General features: G+C 47.0%; 1 protein-coding gene across 1 annotated transcript; it reads right to left on the bottom strand.

The window, feature by feature from the left end:
• Positions 1-156: 156 nt before the first annotated feature.
• Positions 157-2,889, bottom strand: LOC123754698 (mucin-2-like). The gene has a single exon (XM_045737166.2). The coding sequence runs from the start codon at positions 2,887-2,889 to the stop codon at positions 157-159; it is 2,733 nt and encodes a 910-aa protein (XP_045593122.2).
• Positions 2,890-21,304: the final 18,415 nt, after the last annotated feature.

The following is a 21,304-nucleotide window of genomic DNA, read 5'->3' as shown; positions in this document are numbered from 1 at the left end:
TTAGATGTTTGTTAGTTTAAATGTGACGGTGATAAGGAAGTTAATCCCCCATTTCATGTTCTTGGATGTAAGTGAACTACTCATCAGAGAGCAGCAACTATTGCCAGGCCTCTTGTGAGCTGTCTCGGTGATCATGGGTTTGATGACTATATATATTTATTTATACATGAGTCTTGTACATTCTTGTACAGCCGAGGTTCTGTTATGTTCTTGCTCCGTTCTTTTATATCTGAAACAGAACCTTGTAGCATTAGCTAGTGATGGGTCAAGTGTCATGCTGGGTGACACATTGGCTGGTGATGGGTCAAGTGTCATGCTGGGTGACACATTGGCTGGTGATGGGTCAAGTGTCATGCTGGGTGACACATTGGCTGGTGATGGGTCAAGTGTCATGCTGGGTGACACATTGGCTGGTGATGGGTCAAGTGTCATGCTGGGTGACACATTGGCTGGTGATGGGTCAAGTGTCATGCTGGGTGACACATTGGCTGGTGATGGGTCAAGTGTCATGCTGGGTGACACATTGGCTAGTGATGGGTCAAGTGTCATGCTGGGTGACACATTGGCTAGTGATGGGTCAAGTGTCATGCTGGGTGACACATTGGCTGGTGATGGGGCAAGTGTCATGCTGGGTGACACATTGGCTGGTGATGGGTCAAGTGTCATGCTGGGTGACACATTGGCTGGTGATGGGTCAAGTGTCATGCTGGGTGACACATTGGCTAGTGATGGGTCAAGTGTCATGCTGGGTGACACATTGGCTGGTGATGGGTCAAGTGTCATGCTGGGTGACACATTGGCTGGTGATGGGTCAAGTGTCATGCTGGGTGACACATTGGCTGGTGATGGGTCAAGTGTCATGCTGGGTGACACATTGGCTAGTGATGGGTCAAGTGTCATGCTGGGTGACACATTGGCTAGTGATGGGTCAAGTGTCATGCTGGGTGACACATTGGCTAGTGATGGGTCAAGTGTCATGCTGGGTGACACATTGGCTGGTGATGGGGCAAGTGTCATGCTGGGTGACACATTGGCTGGTGATGGGTCAAGTGTCATGCTGGGTGACACATTGGCTGGTGATGGGTCAAGTGTCATGCTGGGTGACACATTGGCTAGTGATGGGTCAAGTGTCATGCTGGGTGACACATTGGCTGGTGATGGGTCAAGTGTCATGCTGGGTGACACATTGGCTGGTGATGGGTCAAGTGTCATGCTGGGTGACACATTGGCTAGTGATGGGTCAAGTGTCATGCTGGGTGACACATTGGCTAGTGATGGGTCAAGTGTCATGCTGGGTGACACATTGGCTAGTGATGGGTCAAGTGTCATGCTGGGTGACACATTGGCTGGTGATGGGTCAAGTGTCATGCTGGGTGACACATTGGCTAGTGATGGGTCAAGTGTCATGCTGGGTGACACATTGGCTGGTGATGGGGCAAGTGTCATGCTGGGTGACACATTGGCTGGTGATGGGTCAAGTGTCATGCTGGGTGACACATTGGCTGGTGATGGGTCAAGTGTCATGCTGGGTGACACATTGGCTGGTGATGGGTCAAGTGTCATGCTGGGTGACACATTGGCTGGTGATGGGTCAAGTGTCATGCTGGGTGACACATTGGCTAGTGATGGGTCAAGTGTCATGCTGGGTGACACATTGGCTGGTGATGGGTCAAGTGTCATGCTGGGTGACACATTGGCTAGTGATGGGTCAAGTGTCATGCTGGGTGACACATTGGCTGGTGATGGGTCAAGTGTCATGCTGGGTGACACATTGGCTGGTGATGGGTCAAGTGTCATGCTGGGTGACACATTGGCTGGTGATGGGTCAAGTGTCATGCTGGGTGACACATTGGCTAGTGATGGGTCAAGTGTCATGCTGGGTGACACATTGGCTGGTGATGGGTCAAGTGTCATGCTGGGTGACACATTGGCTGGTGATGGGTCAAGTGTCATGCTGGGTGACACATTGGCTGGTGATGGGTCAAGTGTCATGCTGGGTGACACATTGGCTAGTGATGGGTCAAGTGTCATGCTGGGTGACACATTGGCTGGTGATGGGTCAAGTGTCATGCTGGGTGACACATTGGCTAGTGATGGGTCAAGTGTCATGCTGGGTGACACATTGGCTGGTGATGGGTCAAGTGTCATGCTGGGTGACACATTGGCTGGTGATGGGTCAAGTGTCATGCTGGGTGACACATTGGCTGGTGATGGGTCAAGTGTCATGCTGGGTGACACATTGGCTGGTGATGGGTCAAGTGTCATGCTGGGTGACACATTGGCTGGTGATGGGTCAAGTGTCATGCTGGGTGACACATTGGCTGGTGATGGGTCAAGTGTCATGCTGGGTGACACATTGGCTGGTGATGGGTCAAGTGTCATGCTGGGTGACACATTGGCTGGTGATGGGTCAAGTGTCATGCTGGGTGACACATTGGCTGGTGATGGGTCAAGTGTCATGCTGGGTGACACATTGGCTGGTGATGGGTCAAGTGTCATGCTGGGTGACACATTGGCTGGTGATGGGTCAAGTGTCATGCTGGGTGACACATTGGCTGGTGATGGGTCAAGTGTCATGCTGGGTGACACATTGGCTGGTGATGGGTCAAGTGTCATGCTGGGTGACACATTGGCTGGTGATGGGTCAAGTGTCATGCTGGGTGACACATTGGCTGGTGATGGGTCAAGTGTCATGCTGGGTGACACATTGGCTGGTGATGGGTCAAGTGTCATGCTGGGTGACACATTGGCTGGTGATGGGTCAAGTGTCATGCTGGGTGACACATTGGCTGGTGATGGGTCAAGTGTCATGCTGGGTGACACATTGGCTGGTGATGGGTCAAGTGTCATGCTGGGTGACACATTGGCTGGTGATGGGTCAAGTGTCATGCTGGGTGACACATTGGTGATGGGTCAAGTGTCATGCTGGGTGACACATTGGCTGGTGATGGGTCAAGTGTCATGCTGGGTGACACATTGGCTGGTGATGGGTCAAGTGTCATGCTGGGTGACACATTGGCTAGTGTGTGGCCAGTGGCCGTGTTCTGGGGGCACCAGGTGGGTGGCCAGCACCAGGTGGGCGGCCAGCACCAGGTGGGCGGCCAGCACCAGGTGGGCGGCCAGCACCAGGTGGGCGGCCAGCACCAGGTGGGCGGCCAGCACCAGGTGGGCGGCCAGCACCAGGTGGGCGGCCAGCACCAGGTGGGTGGCCAGCACCAGGTGGGTGGCCAGCACCAGGTGGGCGGCCAGCACCAGGTGGGTGGCCAGCACCAGGTGGGCGGCCAGCACCAGGTGGGCGACCAGCACCAGGTGGGCGGCCAGCACCAGGTGGGCGGCCAGCACCAGGTGGGTGGCCAGCACCAGGTGGGTGGCCAGCACCAGGTGGGCGGCCAGCACCAGGTGGGCGACCAGCACCAGGTGGGCGGCCAGCACCAGGTGGGCGGCCAGCACCAGGTGGGCGGCCAGCACCAGGTGGGCGGCCAGCTCGTTTCTAACAGTTCCAACAGTGTGGACAAATTATGAACCACTTTGTTTTCATTTTGTAAAAGCAGTGAGAGATGAAATATGATTTGGAAGTGATGGAGAACCAATGAAGGTCTGTTGGAAAGGCTCACGTCACAACAGTTGCTGTTGGATTTAGCTCTAATGTATGACACGTTGGATGAACTTGTTTACTATCAGTGTTACTACAGCGACCCCATATATCTACATTATACCTATAAGGGAGAAAAACATTCTGCTTGTGTTTCCAAAGTTGGAGGCCAGACGCTTGGGGCTAGCGTCACCCACACTGACAGGAGACTGGTCTGGGGTCTGGGACGAACATAGGCTGCTGGGGTCGGCAGAATTTAAGAAAGGAAGAGCGTGCTGGGGTTACATTCACACCACCATTCTCGCCACTGGCTGCCGGCTAACATTAAAATATTTTGAAAAATCAAGTCGGTTTATATATTATGCAAATTTATACAATGATAATTGAATATAATTCTGATATTCATATTTCGGCCGTAGTGTGATAAAACATGTAAGTTAAGTACCCCACCACTCCTACAGCCCCACCAACGGAGGGCGGACACTCGCACACATACACATGTTGTTGTTGTTAAAGATTCGCTATTTGGAACAAGCAGTTCCAAGTAGCACGGGCTATGGTGAGCCCGTAGACACATACACAGAATGTGGGTAACTATTTTATTTTAAACGTTCCCCAAAAAATGTTTTCTTACTGTAATATAAAACATCATTTATTGATTAGAGGAAAATATAGACATTTTTTGCTATTCAAACTTGAGCCGTTCTACCATAAACTCAGGTTTTCATGCCTCGCCTCGCCTCAGGCCGCAGCCTACTGCTCTTGGCTCTAACCTCTCACAGCTGCTGTTTAATTTGAAAAAAAGAACAAATATCAAAATTTCATTTATCGAAAGAAAGAGAAAAGAGTGAAGGGGAGGAAAATTGTCAGGGGAAAGCGCCAAGCCATCACGTGTGTGTGTAATTATATATATATATATATATATATATATATATATATATATATATATATTATATATATATATATTATATATATATATATATTATATATATAATCTCAATCACTGGGAAGGGGTCAGGATAAGGGTTTGGGATGGGACGGTGGGAAGGAATGGTGCCCCAACCACTTGTGGACGGTCGGGGTATTGAACGTCGACCTGCATGAAGCGATACCGTCGCTTTACCGTCCATCCCAAGTGATTGGGTGAAAAGAGAGAGCAGCAGTAACTCTAATGCTCTTATTGGTCGCCCGGATGGTATCACAGTGAACCCCTGGAAGAATGGCAAGCAGTTGGTATGGGACTACACGTGCGTATCAACCCTGGCTAACACCTACATTAACCTCAGTGTTGCACAACCAGGTGGCGCTGCCACTCACAGGGAAGCGGCTAAATCCCGTAAGTACAGAGAGCTGGATCACCACTACAATTTTGTCCCCATTGCTTCTGAGACACTCGGCGCCTGGGGTAAGAGTGCCACCAGTTTTTTGGATATAGACTAGAGAGGAGTGCCCCCTCTCTAGTCTATATTTTAAAAGAATTCCTGTCCGAAGTTGGAGGTCAGACGCTAGAGGCTAGCCTTCCCCAAATTGTCAGTGTGAGTGGTGTGGGGTGTGGGAGGCACATAGGCTGGTGGGGTCACACACGCTGGCCCCCAACACCATCCTTGGCACCGGGCGCCAGCTGCACAGTTCAATATTTTCAAAATAAACTTGCAAAGCAATTTCTTTCTGATAGTAATATACATCACTATTCACTGATTGCGGGATAGATGGATAGAGGGATTGGGAGGTGGACAGATAGATGGGCAAAGAGACGGACAATTAAATTGACGGATAGATTGAGAAATAGGTGTATATATGGCTGGATGGATGGATAAGACGATGGTATGAAGATGGATAAACAGATGGGAGACCCGGGCAATGCTGGGTACACCTTCCCCCTCTTGGTGTGTGTGTGTGTACTGACCTAATTCGCCTAATTGTACTCGCCTGTTTGTGCTTGCGGGGGTTAAGCTCTGGCTCTTTGGTCCCGCCTCTCAACCGTCAATCAACTGGTGTACAGGTTCCTGAGCCTATTGGGCTCTATCATATCTACACTTGAAACTGTGTATGGAGTCAGGCTCCACCACATCACTGCCTAATGCATTCCATCCGTTAACTTCTCTGACACTGAAAAAGTTCCTTCTAACGTCTCTGTGGCTCATGTGGGTACTAAGTTTCCACCTGTGTCCCCTTGTTCGCGTCCCGCCAGTGTTGAATAGTTTATCCTTGTTTACCCGGTCGATTCCACTGAGGATTTTGTAGGTTGTGATCATGTCTCCCATTACTCTTCTGTCTTCCAGTGTCGTGTGGTGCATTTCCCACAGCCTTTCTTAGTAACTCATGCCTCTTAGTTCTGGGACTAGTCTAGTAGCATACCTCTGAACTTTTTCAAGCTTCGTCTTGTGCTTGACAAGGTACGGGCTCCATGATGGGGCCGCATACTCCAGGATTGGTCTTACATATGTGGTGTACAAGATTCTGAATGATTCCTTACACAGGTTCCTGAACGCTGTTCTGATGTTAGCCAGCCTCGCATATGCCGCAGACGTTATTCTTTTTATGTGGGCTTCAGGAGACAGGTTTGGTGTGATTTCAGCTCCCAGATCTTTCTCTCTGTCCGTTTCATGAAGGACTTCATCTCCTATTCTGTATCCTGTGTCTGGCCTCCTATTTCCACTGCCTAGTTTCATTACCTTACATTTACTTGGGTTGAACTTTAGCAGCTTTTTGTTGGACCATTCATGCAGTCTGTCTAGGTCATCTTGTAGTATCATACTGTCTTCCTCCGTCTTAATCCTCCTCATAATTTTTGCATCATCAGCAAAAAATGAGAGGAATGATTCTATACCATCTGGAAGATCATTTACAATATATCAGAAACAGTATAGGTCCAAGGACTGACCCCTGCGGGACTCCACTTGTAACGTCTCGCCAATCTGAGACCTCGCCCCTCGCAGGGACTCGCTGCCTTCTATTGCTTAGGTACTCCCTTATCCAATGGAGTACCTTCCCTCTCACTCCAGCCTGCATCTCCAGCTTTCGCACTAGTCTCTGGTGTGGCACTGTGTCAAAGGCTTTCTGGCAATCTAAAAATATGCAGTCTGCCCACCCTTCTCTTTCTTGTCTGATTCTTGTTGCCTGGTCGTAGAATTCAATTAATCCTGTGAGGCAGGACTTGCCATCCCTGAATCCATGTTGGTGCTGTGTTACAAAGTTCTTTCGCTCCAGATGTTCCACTAGCTTTTTTTTCGCACAATCTTCTCCATCAGCTTGCATGGTATGCAGGTTAGGGACACTGGCTTGTAGTTCAGTGCCTCCTGTCTATCCCCTTTCTTGTATATCGGGACTACGTTAGCTGCTTTCCAAATTTCTGGCCGTTCACCTGTTGCCAGTGATTTGTTATACACCATGGAGAGTGGCAGGCACAGTGCTTCTGCTCCTTCCTTTAGTATCCATGGTGACATTCCATCCGGGCCTATAGCCTTTGTCACATCCAACTCTAGCAAAAGCTTCCTTACATCCCCACTGGTAATCTTAAATTCCTCTAGTGGTGCCTGGTTAACTACTCCCTCTCTTATCTCTGGAACTTCTCCTTGCTCTAATGTGAAGACTTCCTGGAATTTCATATTGAGTTCTTCGCGCACTTGTCGTTTGTAGTGAATCCTTCTGCCCTATCCTCAGTTTCATTACCTGTTCCTTCACTGTTGTCTTTCTCCTGCTGTGGCTGTGTAGCAGTTTAGGCCGAGTTTTTGCCTTGCTTGCGATGTCATTTTCATATTGTCTTTCTGCCTCTCTTCTCACCCTGACGTATTCATTCCTGGCATTCTGGTATTCTTCTCTGCTCTCCAGTGTCCTGTTATTCCTATAGTTTCTCCATGCTCTTTTACTTTGCTGCTTAGCTAGCTTACATCTCTGATTATACCATGGATTTCTCATCTGTATTTCAGTTTTTACCTTTTGGGCCGGGATAAACTTTTCTGCGGCGTCCTTACACTTCTGCGTGGTGTATTCTATCATGTCTTGGGCCGTCTTTCCCCTTAGCTCTGATTCCCATGTTATATCCGTTAGGAATTTTCTTATCTCCTCGTAATTTCCCTTAGGGAATGCCAGCCTTTTGCTTTCGGTTCCCTTTCTCGAGTACTTTAGCCCTTCTTCGACCAGATACTCAAACGTCAGTACACTGTGATCGCTCATTCCTACTGAGGCCTCGAAGTCAATTTCTCTTTTGTCGGAGTCATTCAGAGTGAAGACTAGGTCGAGTCTCGCTGGTTCATCGTTTCCTCTCATCCTAGTGGGTTCCCTGACATGTTGGGTTAAAAAGTTTTTTGTCGCCATCTCTATTAGTTTGGCTCTCCACGTATCCGCGCCTCCATGCGGTTCCTTGTTCTCCCAGTCTATCCTTCCGTGATTGAATTCCCCCACGATGAGCAGGTGGGATCTATTTCTACAGGCAGCAGAGGCTGCCCTCTCAGTTATGTTATTTACTGCCATGTTGTTTCTGTCATTTGGTGGAGGGTTATATATCCCTGCGTGTGTGGTCACTGATGTGTGTGTGTGTGTGTGTGTGTGTGTGTGTGTGTGTACTCACCTAGTTGTACTTACCTAGTTGTGTGGGTGGGGGTTGAGCTCTGGCTCTTTGGTCCCGCCTCTCAACCGTCAATCAACAGGTGTACAGGTTCCTGAGCCTATTGGGCTCTATCATATCTGCACTTGAAACTGTGTATGGAGTCTGCCTCCACCACATCACTCCCTAATGTATTCCATTTGTCAACCACTCTGACACTAAAAAAGTTCTTTCTAATATCTCTGTGGCTCATTTGGGCACTCAGTTTCCACCTGTGTCCCCTTGTGCGTGTGCCCCTTGTGTTAAATAGCCTGTCTTTATCTACCCTATCAATTCCCTTCAGAATCTTGAATGTGGTGATCATGTCCCCCCTAACTCTTCTGTCTTCCAGCGAAGTGAGGTTTAATTCCCATAGTCTCTCCTCGTAGCTCATACCTCTCAGCTCGGGTACTAGTCTGGTGGCAAACCTTTGAACCTTTTCGAGTTTAGTCTTATCCTTGACTAGATATGGACTCCATGCTGGGGCTGCATACTCCAGGATTGGCCTGACATATGTGGTATACAAAGTTCTGAATGATTCTTTACACAAGTTTCTGAATGCCGTTCGTATGTTGGCCAGCCTGGCATATGCCGCTGATGTTATCCTCTTGATATGTGCTGCAGGAGACAGGTCTGGCGTGATATCAACCCCCAAGTCTTTTTCTTTCTCTGACTCCTGAAGAATTTCCTCTCCCAGATGATACCTTGTATCTGGTCTCCTGCTCCCTACACCTATCTTCATTACATTACATTTGGTTGGGTTAAACTCTAACAACCATTTGTTCGACCATTCCTTCAGCTTGTCTAGGTCTTCTTGAAGCCTCAAACAGTCCTCTTCTGTTTTAATCCTTCTCATAATTTTAGCATCGTCCGCAAACATTGAGAGAAATGAATCGATACCCTCTGGGAGATCATTTACATATATCAGAAACAAGATAGGACCGAGTACAGAGCCCTGTGGGACTCCACTGGTGACTTCACGCCAATCGGAGGTCTCACCCCTCACCGTAACTCTCTGCTTCCTATTGCTTAGATACTCCCTTATCCACTGGAGCACCTTACCAGCTACACCTGCCTGTCTCTCCAGCTTATGTACCAGCCTCTTATGCGGTACTGTGTCAAAGGCTTTCCGACAATCCAAGAAAATGCAGTCCGCCCAGCCCTCTCTTTCTTGCTTAATCTTTGTCACCTGGTCGTAGAATTCTATTAAGCCTGTTAGGCAAGATTTACCCTCCCTGAACCCATGTTGGCGATTTGTCACGAAGTCCGTTCTCTCTAGATGTGTTACCAGGTTTTTTCTCACGATCTTCTCCATCACCTTGCATGGTATACAAGTCAAGGACACTGGCCTGTAGTTCAGTGCCTCTTGCCTGTCGCCCTTTTTGTATATTGGGACCACATTCGATGTCTTCCATATTTCTGGTAGGTCTCCAGTGACTTACTATACACTATGGAGAGTGGCAAGCAAAGTGCCTCTGCACACTCTTTCAGTACCCATGGCGAGATCCCGTCTGGACCAACAGCCTTTCTAACATCCAGGTCCAGCAGGTGTCTCTTGACCTCCTCTCTCGTAATTTCGAACTCTAACAAGGCCGCCTGGTTTACCTTCCTTTCTCTAGCACAGTGACCTCGCCTTGTTCTATTGTGAAAACCTCCTGGAACCTCTTGAGTTCTTCACACACCTCTTTGTCATTCTCTGTATACCTGTCCTCGCCTGTTCGAAGTTTCAATACCTGTTCTTTCACGGTTGTTTTCCTTCTGATGTGACTGAGTAGCTTTGGTTCGGTCTTGGCTTTGTTTGCTATATCATTTTCAAAACTTTTCTCTGCTTCTCTTCTCACCCTGACGTACTCATTCCTGGTTCTCTGGTATCTCTCTCTGCTTTCTGGTGTTCTGTTATTTCGGAAGTTTCCCCACGCCCTTTTGTTCAGTTTCTTCGCTTCCATACATGCCCTATTATACCATGGATTCTTTTGTTGCTTCTCGGATTTTTCCCTTTGGGCCGGGATGAACCTGTTTACTGCCTCCTGACACTTTTGGGTGACATAGTCCATCATACCTTGTACAGACTTATCTCTGAGGTCTGTGTCCCAAGGTATTTCACTTAGGAAACTTCTCATCTGTTCATAATTCCCCTTTCGGTATGCCAGCCTTTTGATTCCTAGTTCTTTTTTGGGGGGATAATTCCTAGCTCTACCAGGTACTCAAAGTTCAATACACTGTGATCACTCATTCCCAAGGGCGCTTCCATCTTCACTTCCCTTATATCCCACTCATTTAGGGTAAATATCAAATCAAGCATTGCTGGTTCATCTTCTCCTCTCATTCTTGTTGGTTCTTTGATGTGCTGGCTTAGAAAGTTTCTTGTTGCCACGTCCAGCAGCTTAGCTCTCCATGTTTCTGGTCCTCCATGCGGGTCTCTGTTCTCCCAATCTATCTTCCCATGGTTGAAGTCTCCCATGATTAGTAATCCAGATCCATTCCTGCTAGCCACAGAAGCTGCTCTTTCTATTATGTTAATGGTGGCCATGTTGTTTCTATCATATTCCTGTCTAGGTCTTCTGTCATTTGGTGGTGGATTATATATAGACTACGACTATAATTTTTTTCCCTCCAGTTGTTGTGGTACCTGCTATGTAGTCACTGAAACCTTCACAGCCCTGAATAACCATCTCCTCAAAATTTTCCTCTTTCCTCATAACATAATAGTCCTGTGGGAACACTGCATTTGTTATCGTTTTCGTTAGCTTTGTTTCTGTTAGGGCTATTGTGTTTGGGTTTTCCTCTAGTACCCGTTCTCCAAGCTCATTTGCTTTATTTGTAATTCCATCTAAGTTAGTGTACATTGCTTTGAGACTCATTTTCTTCTGTTCCTTCTCAAATCGCCTCCTTGGTGATCACCAGCAGAATCGCCTTCTGCTGGTGGGGGAGGCTGTTCCATGGGTGTGAGGACCTGTGAGGTGGATAACAGGGTCTCAGAGGATACTGGGATGAGGGGCGGGGGATCCAGTGAAGGGGGAGGGGCAGGGAGGGTTTGGGGTGAAAGGGGAGGAAGGACAGGAAGGAAAGGGGGGAGGGGTAGAAGGGTGGGGATTGGGTGTGGGGGGAGGGAGATTTGGCTGAACATTTGAGTGGGGGTAGGGGGGGGTTCTATGCAGAGGAGGGTGGCGGGGTTGTCCTCCCCTCTGGTGTTACTGGGTAGCTGGTTGTGGGTTCCCCCCTCGCCTCTGGGGGTATTGTGTTGGGAGCTGTGACTTCCTGGTTTTCCCTCTCGCCCTGCGCCTCTTCCTTGCTTCTGCCACCACGGCTCTCTCCTCCCTTGTCGTGTCTCTCTGGAGGAATACATTTTTGAATTTTCCCACGTTTTTCAGGGAGCTCTTCCTTGATAGGATCTTCTCCTTTGTGCTCTCGTTTGCAAACACTATCTTTATCACTCGGTCTCGGTCTTTGTTGTACCAACCTAGCCTGAAAACCTTCTCTATGCTCAGCCCCTTCCATGTCTAGTGCCTTTAGTACTTCATTCACTGCTGCTTTGTCCTTGTCATTCCACTCTGTCCTATTAGATCCTTCCTGCTCTTTAATACCCACAGCAACCACTGATCTGTTCCTTTCCAGCAGTTGGCTAGTGGAGCGTGCCGCCTCCTGTGAGGTGTGTGTGTGTGTGTGTGTGTGTGTGTGTGTGTGTGTATGTAAAACAGTTTTGTGGGGACAATATGTAGCGTTCTTTTACTCCGCTGCCTGGCGTGCGAAGTTCTGCCATAACTTGCGGTCCCTCCCCGTACGACGTGTCCCCAGACGCCGCTGCCTCACGTACGAAGCATATTGCTCCTCCCTGGTGGCTCCTGCAGTAAACTTTATATTACTCTCTCCTACTCCTGCTCGTCCTCCTACTCCTCCTGCTCCTCCTCCTGCTCCTCCTCCTGCTCCTCCTCCTGCTCCTCCTCCTGCTCCTCCTCCTGCTCCTCCTCCTGCTCCTCCTCCTGCTCCTCCAGCTCCTGCTCCTCACATAATGGCCGCTAGTGTTTCACCGCCCTCATTAACTATACCTTTTTTCCTCATGTTTCATCACAGAACTTTTGTCCTTCGTGATATTTTGTTCTAAATTTTTATTTTGTTCCCCGTTTTGGGGGGATAATATATATTATTACTATTGTCATTATTATTATTGAGTATATCCAGGAGGCGTGTGAGGGGGGCGCGAACCCTGGACCCCAGTATTGTCAGTCACGTTCCCTACCAGTATACCACGGCGGTCTTGTTAGTCTCGTACAAAAGAACTTCTATTAAAATCGCAGGAAGCATTTTATATATATATATATATATATATATATATTGCCTCCTGTACAAAGCTTCAACACCTGCCTGCTGTACAATGGTTCAACACCTGCCTCCTGTACAGTGGTTCAACACCTGCCTCCTGTACAATGGTTCAACACCCGCCTCCTGTACAATGGTTCAACACCCGCCTCCTGTACAATGGTTCAACACCTGCCTCCTGTACAATGGTTCAACACCCACCTCCTGTACAATGGTTCAACACCCGCCTCCTGTACAATGGTTCAACACCTGCCTCCTGTACAATGGTTCAACACCTGCCTCCTGCACAATGGTTCAACACCCGCCTCCTGTACAGTGGTTCAACACCCGCCTGCTGTACAATGGTTCAACACCCGCCTCCTGTACAATGGTTCAACACCCGCCTCCTGTACAATGGTTCAACACCCGCCTCCTGTACAGTGGTTCAACACCTGCCTCCTGTACAATGGTTCAACACCCGCCTCCTGTACAGTGGTTCAACACCTGCCTCCTGTACAATGGTTCAACACCCGCCTCCTGTACAATGGTTCAACACCCGCCTCCTGTACAATGGTTCAACACCCGCCTCCTGTACAATGGTTCAACACCCGCCTCCTGTACAGTGGTTCAACACCTGCCTCCTGTACAATGGTTCAACACCTGCCTCCTGTACAAAGCTTCAACACCTGCCTCCTGTACAATGGTTCAACACCTGCCTCCTGTACAAAGCTTCAACACCTGCCTCCTGTACAATGGTTCAACACCCGCCTCCTGTACAAAGCTTCAACACCCGCCTCCTGTACAAAGCTTCAACACCTGCCTCCTGTACAATGGTTCAACACCTGCCTCCTGTACAATGGTTCAACACCCGCCTCCTGTACAAAGCTTCAACACCTGCCTCCTGTACAATGGTTCAACACCCGCCTCCTGTACAAAGCTTCAACACCTGCCTCCTGTACAATGGTTCAACACCTGCCTCCTGTACAATGGTTCAACACCCGCCTCCTGTACAAAGCTTCAACACCTGCCTCCTGTACAATGGTTCAACACCCGCCTCCTGTACAAAGCTTCAACACCTGCCTCCTGTACAATGGTTCAACACCCGCCTCCTGTACAAAGCTTCAACACCTGCCTCCTGTACAATGGTTCAACACCTGCCTGCTGTACAATGGTTCAACACCTGCCTGCTGTCTCCCAACCACAACAGATCAACCAATATTTATGATGCCAAATGTACGACGTTTTAACCCTTGTCTGACTTGCGACAGTGATATTATTTACGCCTCACCGCTGCCTCCTTGTCGGACACTTGGTCCCGTGTGTTATGTATCACAGTGTCTCGGCACGCGTTGGTGCCTGACGTACGAGTGTGAGAACTGCATTATGTATCTCATTCTCTCAACGTGCGTTGGTGCCTGACGTACGAGTGTGAGAACTGCAGTATGTATCTCATTCTCTCAACGTGCGTTGGTGCCTGACGTACGAGTGTGAGAACTGCATTATTTGTCACATTCTCTCAACGTGCGTTGGTGCCTGACGTACGAGTGTGAGAACTGCATTATTAGTCACATTCTCTCAACGTGCGTTGGTGCCTGGCGTACGAGTGTGAGAACTGCAGTATGTATCTCATTCTCTCAACGTGCGTTGGTGCCTGGCGTACGAGTGTGAGAACTGCATTATTTGTGACATTCTCTCAACGTGCGTTGGTGCCTGACGTACGAGTGTGAGAACTGCAGTATGTATCTCATTCTCTCAACATGCGTTGGTGCCTGACGTACGAGTGTGAGAACTGCATTATGTATCTCATTCTCTCAACGTGCGTTGGTGCCTGACGTACGAGTGTGAGAACTGCATTATTTGTCACATTCTCTCAACGTGCGTTGGTGCCTGACGTACGAGTGTGAGAACTGCATTATTTGTCACATTCTCTCAACGTGCGTTGGTGCCTGACGTACGAGTGTGAGAACTGCATTATTAGTCACATTCTCTCAACGTGCGTTGGTGCCTGGCGTACGAGTGTGAGAACTGCAGTATGTATCTCATTCTCTCAACGTGCGTTGGTGCCTGGCGTACGAGTGTGAGAACTGCATTATTTGTCACATTCTCTCAACGTGCGTTGGTGCCTGACGTACGAGTGTGAGAACTGCATTATTAGTCACATTCTCTCAACGTGCGTTGGTGCCTGACGTACGAGTGTGAGAACTGCAGTATGTATCTCATTCTCTCAACATGCGTTGGTGCCTGACGTACGAGTGTGAGAACTGCATTATGTATCTCATTCTCTCAACGTGCATTGGTGCCTGATGTACGAGTGTGAGAACTGCATTATGTATCTCATTCTCTCAACGTGCGTTCAGATAATGAGATAGAAAAAGACATTATATTATGCATTTTATATAAAAATGTCAATGCTCATATTATATAATACTGAATAAATGAAAACATATTCAGGAAAGAGAAGCGATGTCAACACTCCTGGTGACGTCAGGTGAGCTTCCTCCACTAGTCGTATAGTGAGCTTCCTTCACTAGTCGTATAGTGAGCTTCCTTTACTAGTCGTATAGTGAGCTTCCTCCACTAGTCGTATAGTGAGCTTCCTTCACTAGTCGTATAGTGAGCTTCCTCCACTAGTCGTATAGTGAGCTTCCTCCACTAGTCGTATAGTGAGCTTCCTCCACTAGTCGTATAGTGAGCTTCCTCCACTAGTCGTATAGTGAGCTTCCTCCACTAGTCGTATAGTGAGCTTCCTCCACTAGTCGTATAGTGAGCTTCCTTCACTAGTCGTATAGTGAGCTTCCTTCACTAGTCGTATAGTGAGCTTCCTTCACTAGTCGTATAGTGAGCTTCTTTCACTAGTCGTATAGTGAGCTTCCTTCACTAGTCGTATAGTGAGCTTCCTTCACTAGTCGTATAGTGAGCTTCCTTCACTAGTCGTATAGTGAGCTTCCTTCACTAGTCGTATAGTGAGCTTCCTCCACTAGTCGTATAGTGAGCTTCCTTCACTAGTCGTATAGTGAGCTTCCTCCACTAGTCGTATAGTGAGCTTCCTCCACTAGTCGTATAGTGAGCTTCCTTCACTAGTCGTATAGTGAGCTTCCTTCACTAGTCGTATAGTGAGCTTCCTTCACTAGTCGTATAGTGAGCTTCCTTCACTAGTCGTATAGTGAGCTTCCTTCACTAGTCGTATAGTGAGCTTCCTTCACTAGTTGTATAGTGAGCTTCCTTCACTAGTCGTATAGTGAGCTTCCTTCACTAGTCGTATAGTGAGCTTCCTCCACTAGTCATATAGCTTCTGAAGTTTTTTTTTAAGAAAAGCCTTAATAAAGTGACAACGATCGAATTAACATAAATGATTCGTATAATATTGCGTTAAATACTTAAGTTAATATTAACAACATTGCAACATTAAAAGCCTGCAATGTTAAGCTTGTCTTTTAATGAAATACATATTTAATACGACCTACGGATACATAAAGTATCTTTATGTATTTATATATATACATAAAGCATATACATAAAGATACATAATAAAAAAGATACATATTACTGGCAGGTCCTGATTATTATCCACTGACGAAGGAATTATAATTCCTGGTTGTGTAGTCGAGAAAACCTGGCTTGTGTACGGCTTGCGTAAAGCCACGCTCGCTCTAAGGGTGTGGCGGCGCGGGGCGGTGTTCCTGCTAAGATCAGGCTTCGTAAATAGCTTCCTAAACTGCGTCGTAACAGCCCAAAAAGGCGATAAAACCGAAAAGTTTCGTCAGCAGTTGGGTAACTGCTTGATGAATCCTGCTATCTCAGGAGTCAGCAGTCGTCTGCTCCTGTACCCTCCTGTGTAAAACTAGTAGGGTAAGGCTTACCATGAACTATGGGAAGGGAAAGCTCTCAGCCAGCTAACAGGAGTCAGCAGTCGTCTGCTCCTGTACCCTCTTGTGTAAAACTAGTAGGGTAAGGCTTACCATGAGCTATGGGAAGGGAAAGCTCTCAGCCTGCTAACAGGAGTCAGCAGTCGTCTGCTCCTGTACCCTCCTGTGATCAGCGCCCACTTGGTGCCTGATCACAGCCTCGTCTGCGGTACGATATGTTCCCACCCTCCGTCCCCGGGCCGCGGCGCCATAGCCTCACCTGTCCCAGCCCCTGGAGGTGCAAAATACAGTTAATGAGTAATTGTGAGGGCGTCTTTGGTGCATACAGGCACTCCTCTCATGTCCTAATTAACAAACTTGGTAACGCGTGGTCAAGGGTTGTTAAATTGACAATTAACCTCAAAGTGGGCCAGGAATCGTTAGGGAGTCTTTGCCACTATGTATTTATTAGGGTAGATCGTATTATTTATCGTGTGTGTGTATTCACCTAGTTGTAGGCACCTACTTGTGCTTGGAGGGGTTGAGCTCTGCTCTTTCGGCCCGCCTCTCAACTGTCAATCAACTGTTAATCTTCCCCCCCCCCACACACACATACACATGAAGCAGCTCCGTGACAGCTGTCTAACTCCCAGGTACCTATTTACTGCTAGGGGCATCAGGGTGAAAGAAACTTTGCCCATTTGTTTCTGCCGGCCCCGGGAATCAAACCCCGGTCCTCATGACTACGTATCAAGCGTGCCGTCCACTCAGCCACCGACCCCACAATTGTGTGTGTGTGTGTGTGTGTGTTATTAGACAGGGGTTTCAAGGTCGAGTTTTAGCTCCCGGGCCACTCCATCTGTCGGTCATCAATTGGGCTAATTTGTTCACCTACTTAATCTTAATATATATACAATATATATATATATATATATATATATATATATATATATATATATATATATATATATATATATAGTACAGATCTTTCTGTAATATTTCTTTTAGGGAAGAAGGTAAAGTCAAAGGTTATAGGTGAAGGGGGGTGGGGGAGGGGGTGGGGGGGGGTGGGGGGGGGGCACTTAAAGGGGCTCCACCTAAATATTCCTCAATATGAAGAACTTCAGACTCCCACGCTCCTCTGGGCTCTATGTTCCGTGTTCCCTAAATGTTCCGTGTTCCCTAAATGTTCCGTGTTCCCTAAATGTTTAGTGTTCCCTAAATGTTCAGTGTTCCCTAAATGTTCCGTGTTCCCTAAATGTTCCGTGTTCCCTAAATGTTCAGTGTTCCCTAAATGTTCAGTGTTCCCTAAATGTTTAGTGTTCCCTAAATGTTCCGTGTTCCCTAAATGTTCCGTGTTCCCTAAATGTTCCGTGTTCCCTAAATGTTCCGTGTTCCCTAAATGTTCCGTGTTCCCTAAATGTTCCGTGTTCCCTAAATGTTCAGTGTTCCCTAAATGTTCAGTGTTCCCTAAATGTTCAGTGTTCCCTAAATGTTCAGTGTTCCCTAAATGTTCCGTGTTCCCTAAATGTTCCGTGTTCCCTAAATGTTCCGTGTTCCCTAAATGTTCCGTGTTCCCTAAATGTTCCGTGTTCCCTAAATGTTCCGTGTTCCCTAAATGTTCAGTGTTCCCTAAATGTTTAGTGTTCCCTAAATGTTTAGTGTTCCCTAAATGTTTAGTGTTCCCTAAATGTTCAGTGTTCCCTAAATGTTCCGTGTTCCCTAAATGTTCCGTGTTCCGGAAGGTGGAGGCAGACACCATACACAGCTTCACATATAGATATGATATAGTGCCCAATAGGTTCAGGAATCTGTATTCCTGCAATGCAAAAATGCTCTCTAAAGACTGTAAATGTTTAGTGTTAATGCGGCCTTTAGTGTCTGAAGGACCTTGTAAAATTAACTGTGAGGTGATTTGTGTCAAAGAAAATCGCTTCTGTATAATATTTCTGAGGGTTCGACCCCAAGTGGTAGTGGGAAAGGTTAGGTTAGGTTAGGTTAGGTTAGGTTAGGTTCGACCCCAAGTTGGAGTGGGAAAGCATGATTTTGTAGATCGATGGGCCAATTAGACTTGAAGGAAAGACTGTGAACTTAAAGAATCTAAGGAATCTTGGACCTCCTGGCCGGGGAGGATTGACTGGGCGCCAATCCTTAACTGTAACCTCTGTTTAACTCAACAGTAAAATGGGTACTTAGTTGTTAAACGATTTTGGGGGTTCGTATTCCGGGGAAAATTAGTATTAAGGACTTGACGGAGACGCTACGCGGACTGGTGGCTGTACAAGAATGTAAGAACTCTTGTATATATATAAAAACATATATAGAACATATAAAAAATGTAACTATTTCAGTGAACCTGATATATTAGAAGGCATTATAACCAAATTATAAATTTTCTATTCTGTGTGACAGTGAATATAAGCACCATACTCACTGTTCTGTGTGACAGTGAATATAAGCACCATACTCACTGTTCTGTGTGACAGTGAATATAAGCACCATACTCACTGTTCTGTGTGACAGTGAATATAAGCACCATACTCACTGTTCTATGTGACAGTGAATATAAGCACCATACTCACTGTTCTGTGTGACAGTGAATATAAGCACCATACTCACTGTTCTGTGTGACAGTGAATATAAGCACCATACTCACTGTTCTGTGTGACAGTGAATATAAGCACCATACTCACTGTTCTGTGTGACAGTGAATATAAGCACCATATTCACTGTTCTGTGTGACAGTGAATATAAGCACCATATTCACTGTTCTGTGTGACAGTGAATATAAGCACCATACTCACTGTTCTATGTGACAGTGAATATAAGCACCATACTCACTGTTCTGTGTGACAGTGAATATAAGCACCATATTCACTGTTCTGTGTGACAGTGAATATAAGCACCATATTCACTGTTCTGTGTGACAGTGAATATAAGCACCATACTCACTGTTCTATGTGACAGTGAATATAAGCACCATATTCACTGTTCTGTGTGACAGTGAATATAAGCACCATACTCACTGTTCTGTGTGACAGTGAATATAAGCACCATACTCACTGTTCTGTGTGACAGTGAATATAAGCACCATACTCACTGTTCTGTGTGACAGTGAATATAAGCACCATATTCACTGTTCTGTGTGACAGTGAATATAAGCACCATACTCACTGTTCTGTGTGACAGTGAATATAAGCACCATACTCACTGTTCTGTGTGACAGTGAATATAAGCACCATACTCACTGTAATAAGAACTGAATTGCTCCGATTAGGCAAAATTGTATATTAATTGTGTCAATAAAGATGTTATTAATAATGTTAATTTTTTACACTCGCAAACACACACACACACACACACACACACACACACACACACACACACACACACACACACACACACACACACACACACACACACACACACACACACACACACACACACACCTTACCTTGAGGTTACCTTGAGGTGCTTCCGGGGCTTAGTGTCCCCGCGGCCCGGTCGTCGACCAGGCCTCTTGGTTGCTGGACTGATCAACCAGGCTGTTGGACGCGGCTGCTCGCAGCCTAACGTATGAGTCACCACCTGGTTGATCAGGTATCCTTTGGAGGTGCTTATCCAGTTCTCTCTTGAACACTGTGAGGGGTCGGCCAGTTATGTTCCTTATGTGTAGTGGAAGCGTGTTGAACAGTCTCGGGCCTCTGATGTTGATAGTTCTCTCTTGAACACTGTGAGGGGTCGGCCAGTTATGTCCCTTATGTGTAGTGGAAGCGTGTTGAACAGTCTCGGGCCTCTGATGTTGATAGTTCTCTCTTGAACACTGTGAGGGGTCGGCCAGTTATGTCCCTTATGTGTAGTGGAAGCGTGTTGAACAGTCTCGGGCCTCTGATGTTGATAGTTCTCTCTTGAACACTGTGAGGGGTCGGCCAGTTATGTCCCTTATGTGTAGTGGAAGCGTGTTGAACAGTCTCGGACCTCTGATGTTGATAGTTCTCTCTTGAACACTGTGAGGGGTCGGCCAGTTATGCCCCTTATGTGTAGTGGAAGCGTGTTGAACAGTCTCGGACCTCTGATGTTGATAGAGTTCTCTCTCAGAGTACCTGTTGCACCTCTGCTTTTCAACGGGGTATTCTGCACATCCTGCCATGTCTTCTGGTCTCATGTGATGTTATTTCTGAGTGCAGGTTTGGGACCAGCCCCTCTAATATTTTCCACGTGTAAATTATTATGTATCTCTCCCGCCTGCGCTCAAGGGAATACAGATTTAGGCTCTTTAGTCGGCCCCAGTAGTTTAGATGTTTTACTGAGTGGATTCTAGCAGTAAAGGATCTCTGCACGCTCTCCAGGTCAGCAATTTCTCCAGCTTTGAAAGGGGCTGTCATTGTGCAGCAGTACTCCACTCTAGAGAGCACTAGCGTCTTGAAGAGTATCATCATTGGTATAGCATCTCTAGTGTGAAAAGTTCTTGTTATCCAACCTGTCATTTTTCTTGCAGTTGTGACGGCTACTTTATTGTGTTCTTTAAAGGTAAGGTCTTCCGACATGAGTACACCCAGATCCTTTACATTGCCTTTTCGTTCTATGTTATGATTTGCCTGAGTTTTGTACGTGGTTTCTGTTTTTATATTTTCAATTTTTCCATAGCGCATGAGCTGGAACTTATCCTCGTTAAACACCATATTATTTTCTGTAGCCCCATAGAAAGACCTGATCTACATCTGACTGGAGGTTTGCCGTGTCCTCTATGTTGCCAACTCTCATGAAAATCCTAGTGTCATCTGCAAAGGATGATACAGTGCTATAGGTTGTGTTCTGGTCTATGTCCGATATGAGGATGAGAAAAAGTACTGGAGCAAGCACAGTACCCTGGGGGACTGAGCTCTTCACGGTTGATGGGCTGGATTTTATTTTGTTGACTATTACACATTGGGTTCTGTTAGTCAGGAAATTGTAGATCCATCTGCCTATTTTTCCGGTAATTCC

Source organism: Procambarus clarkii, chromosome 18, assembly GCF_040958095.1.
Source record: "Procambarus clarkii isolate CNS0578487 chromosome 18, FALCON_Pclarkii_2.0, whole genome shotgun sequence".
Lineage (NCBI taxonomy): Eukaryota > Metazoa > Arthropoda > Malacostraca > Decapoda > Cambaridae > Procambarus > Procambarus clarkii.
The sequence above is the reverse complement of the archived record's forward strand: the minus strand, read 5'-3'. Positions and strand labels throughout refer to the sequence as shown.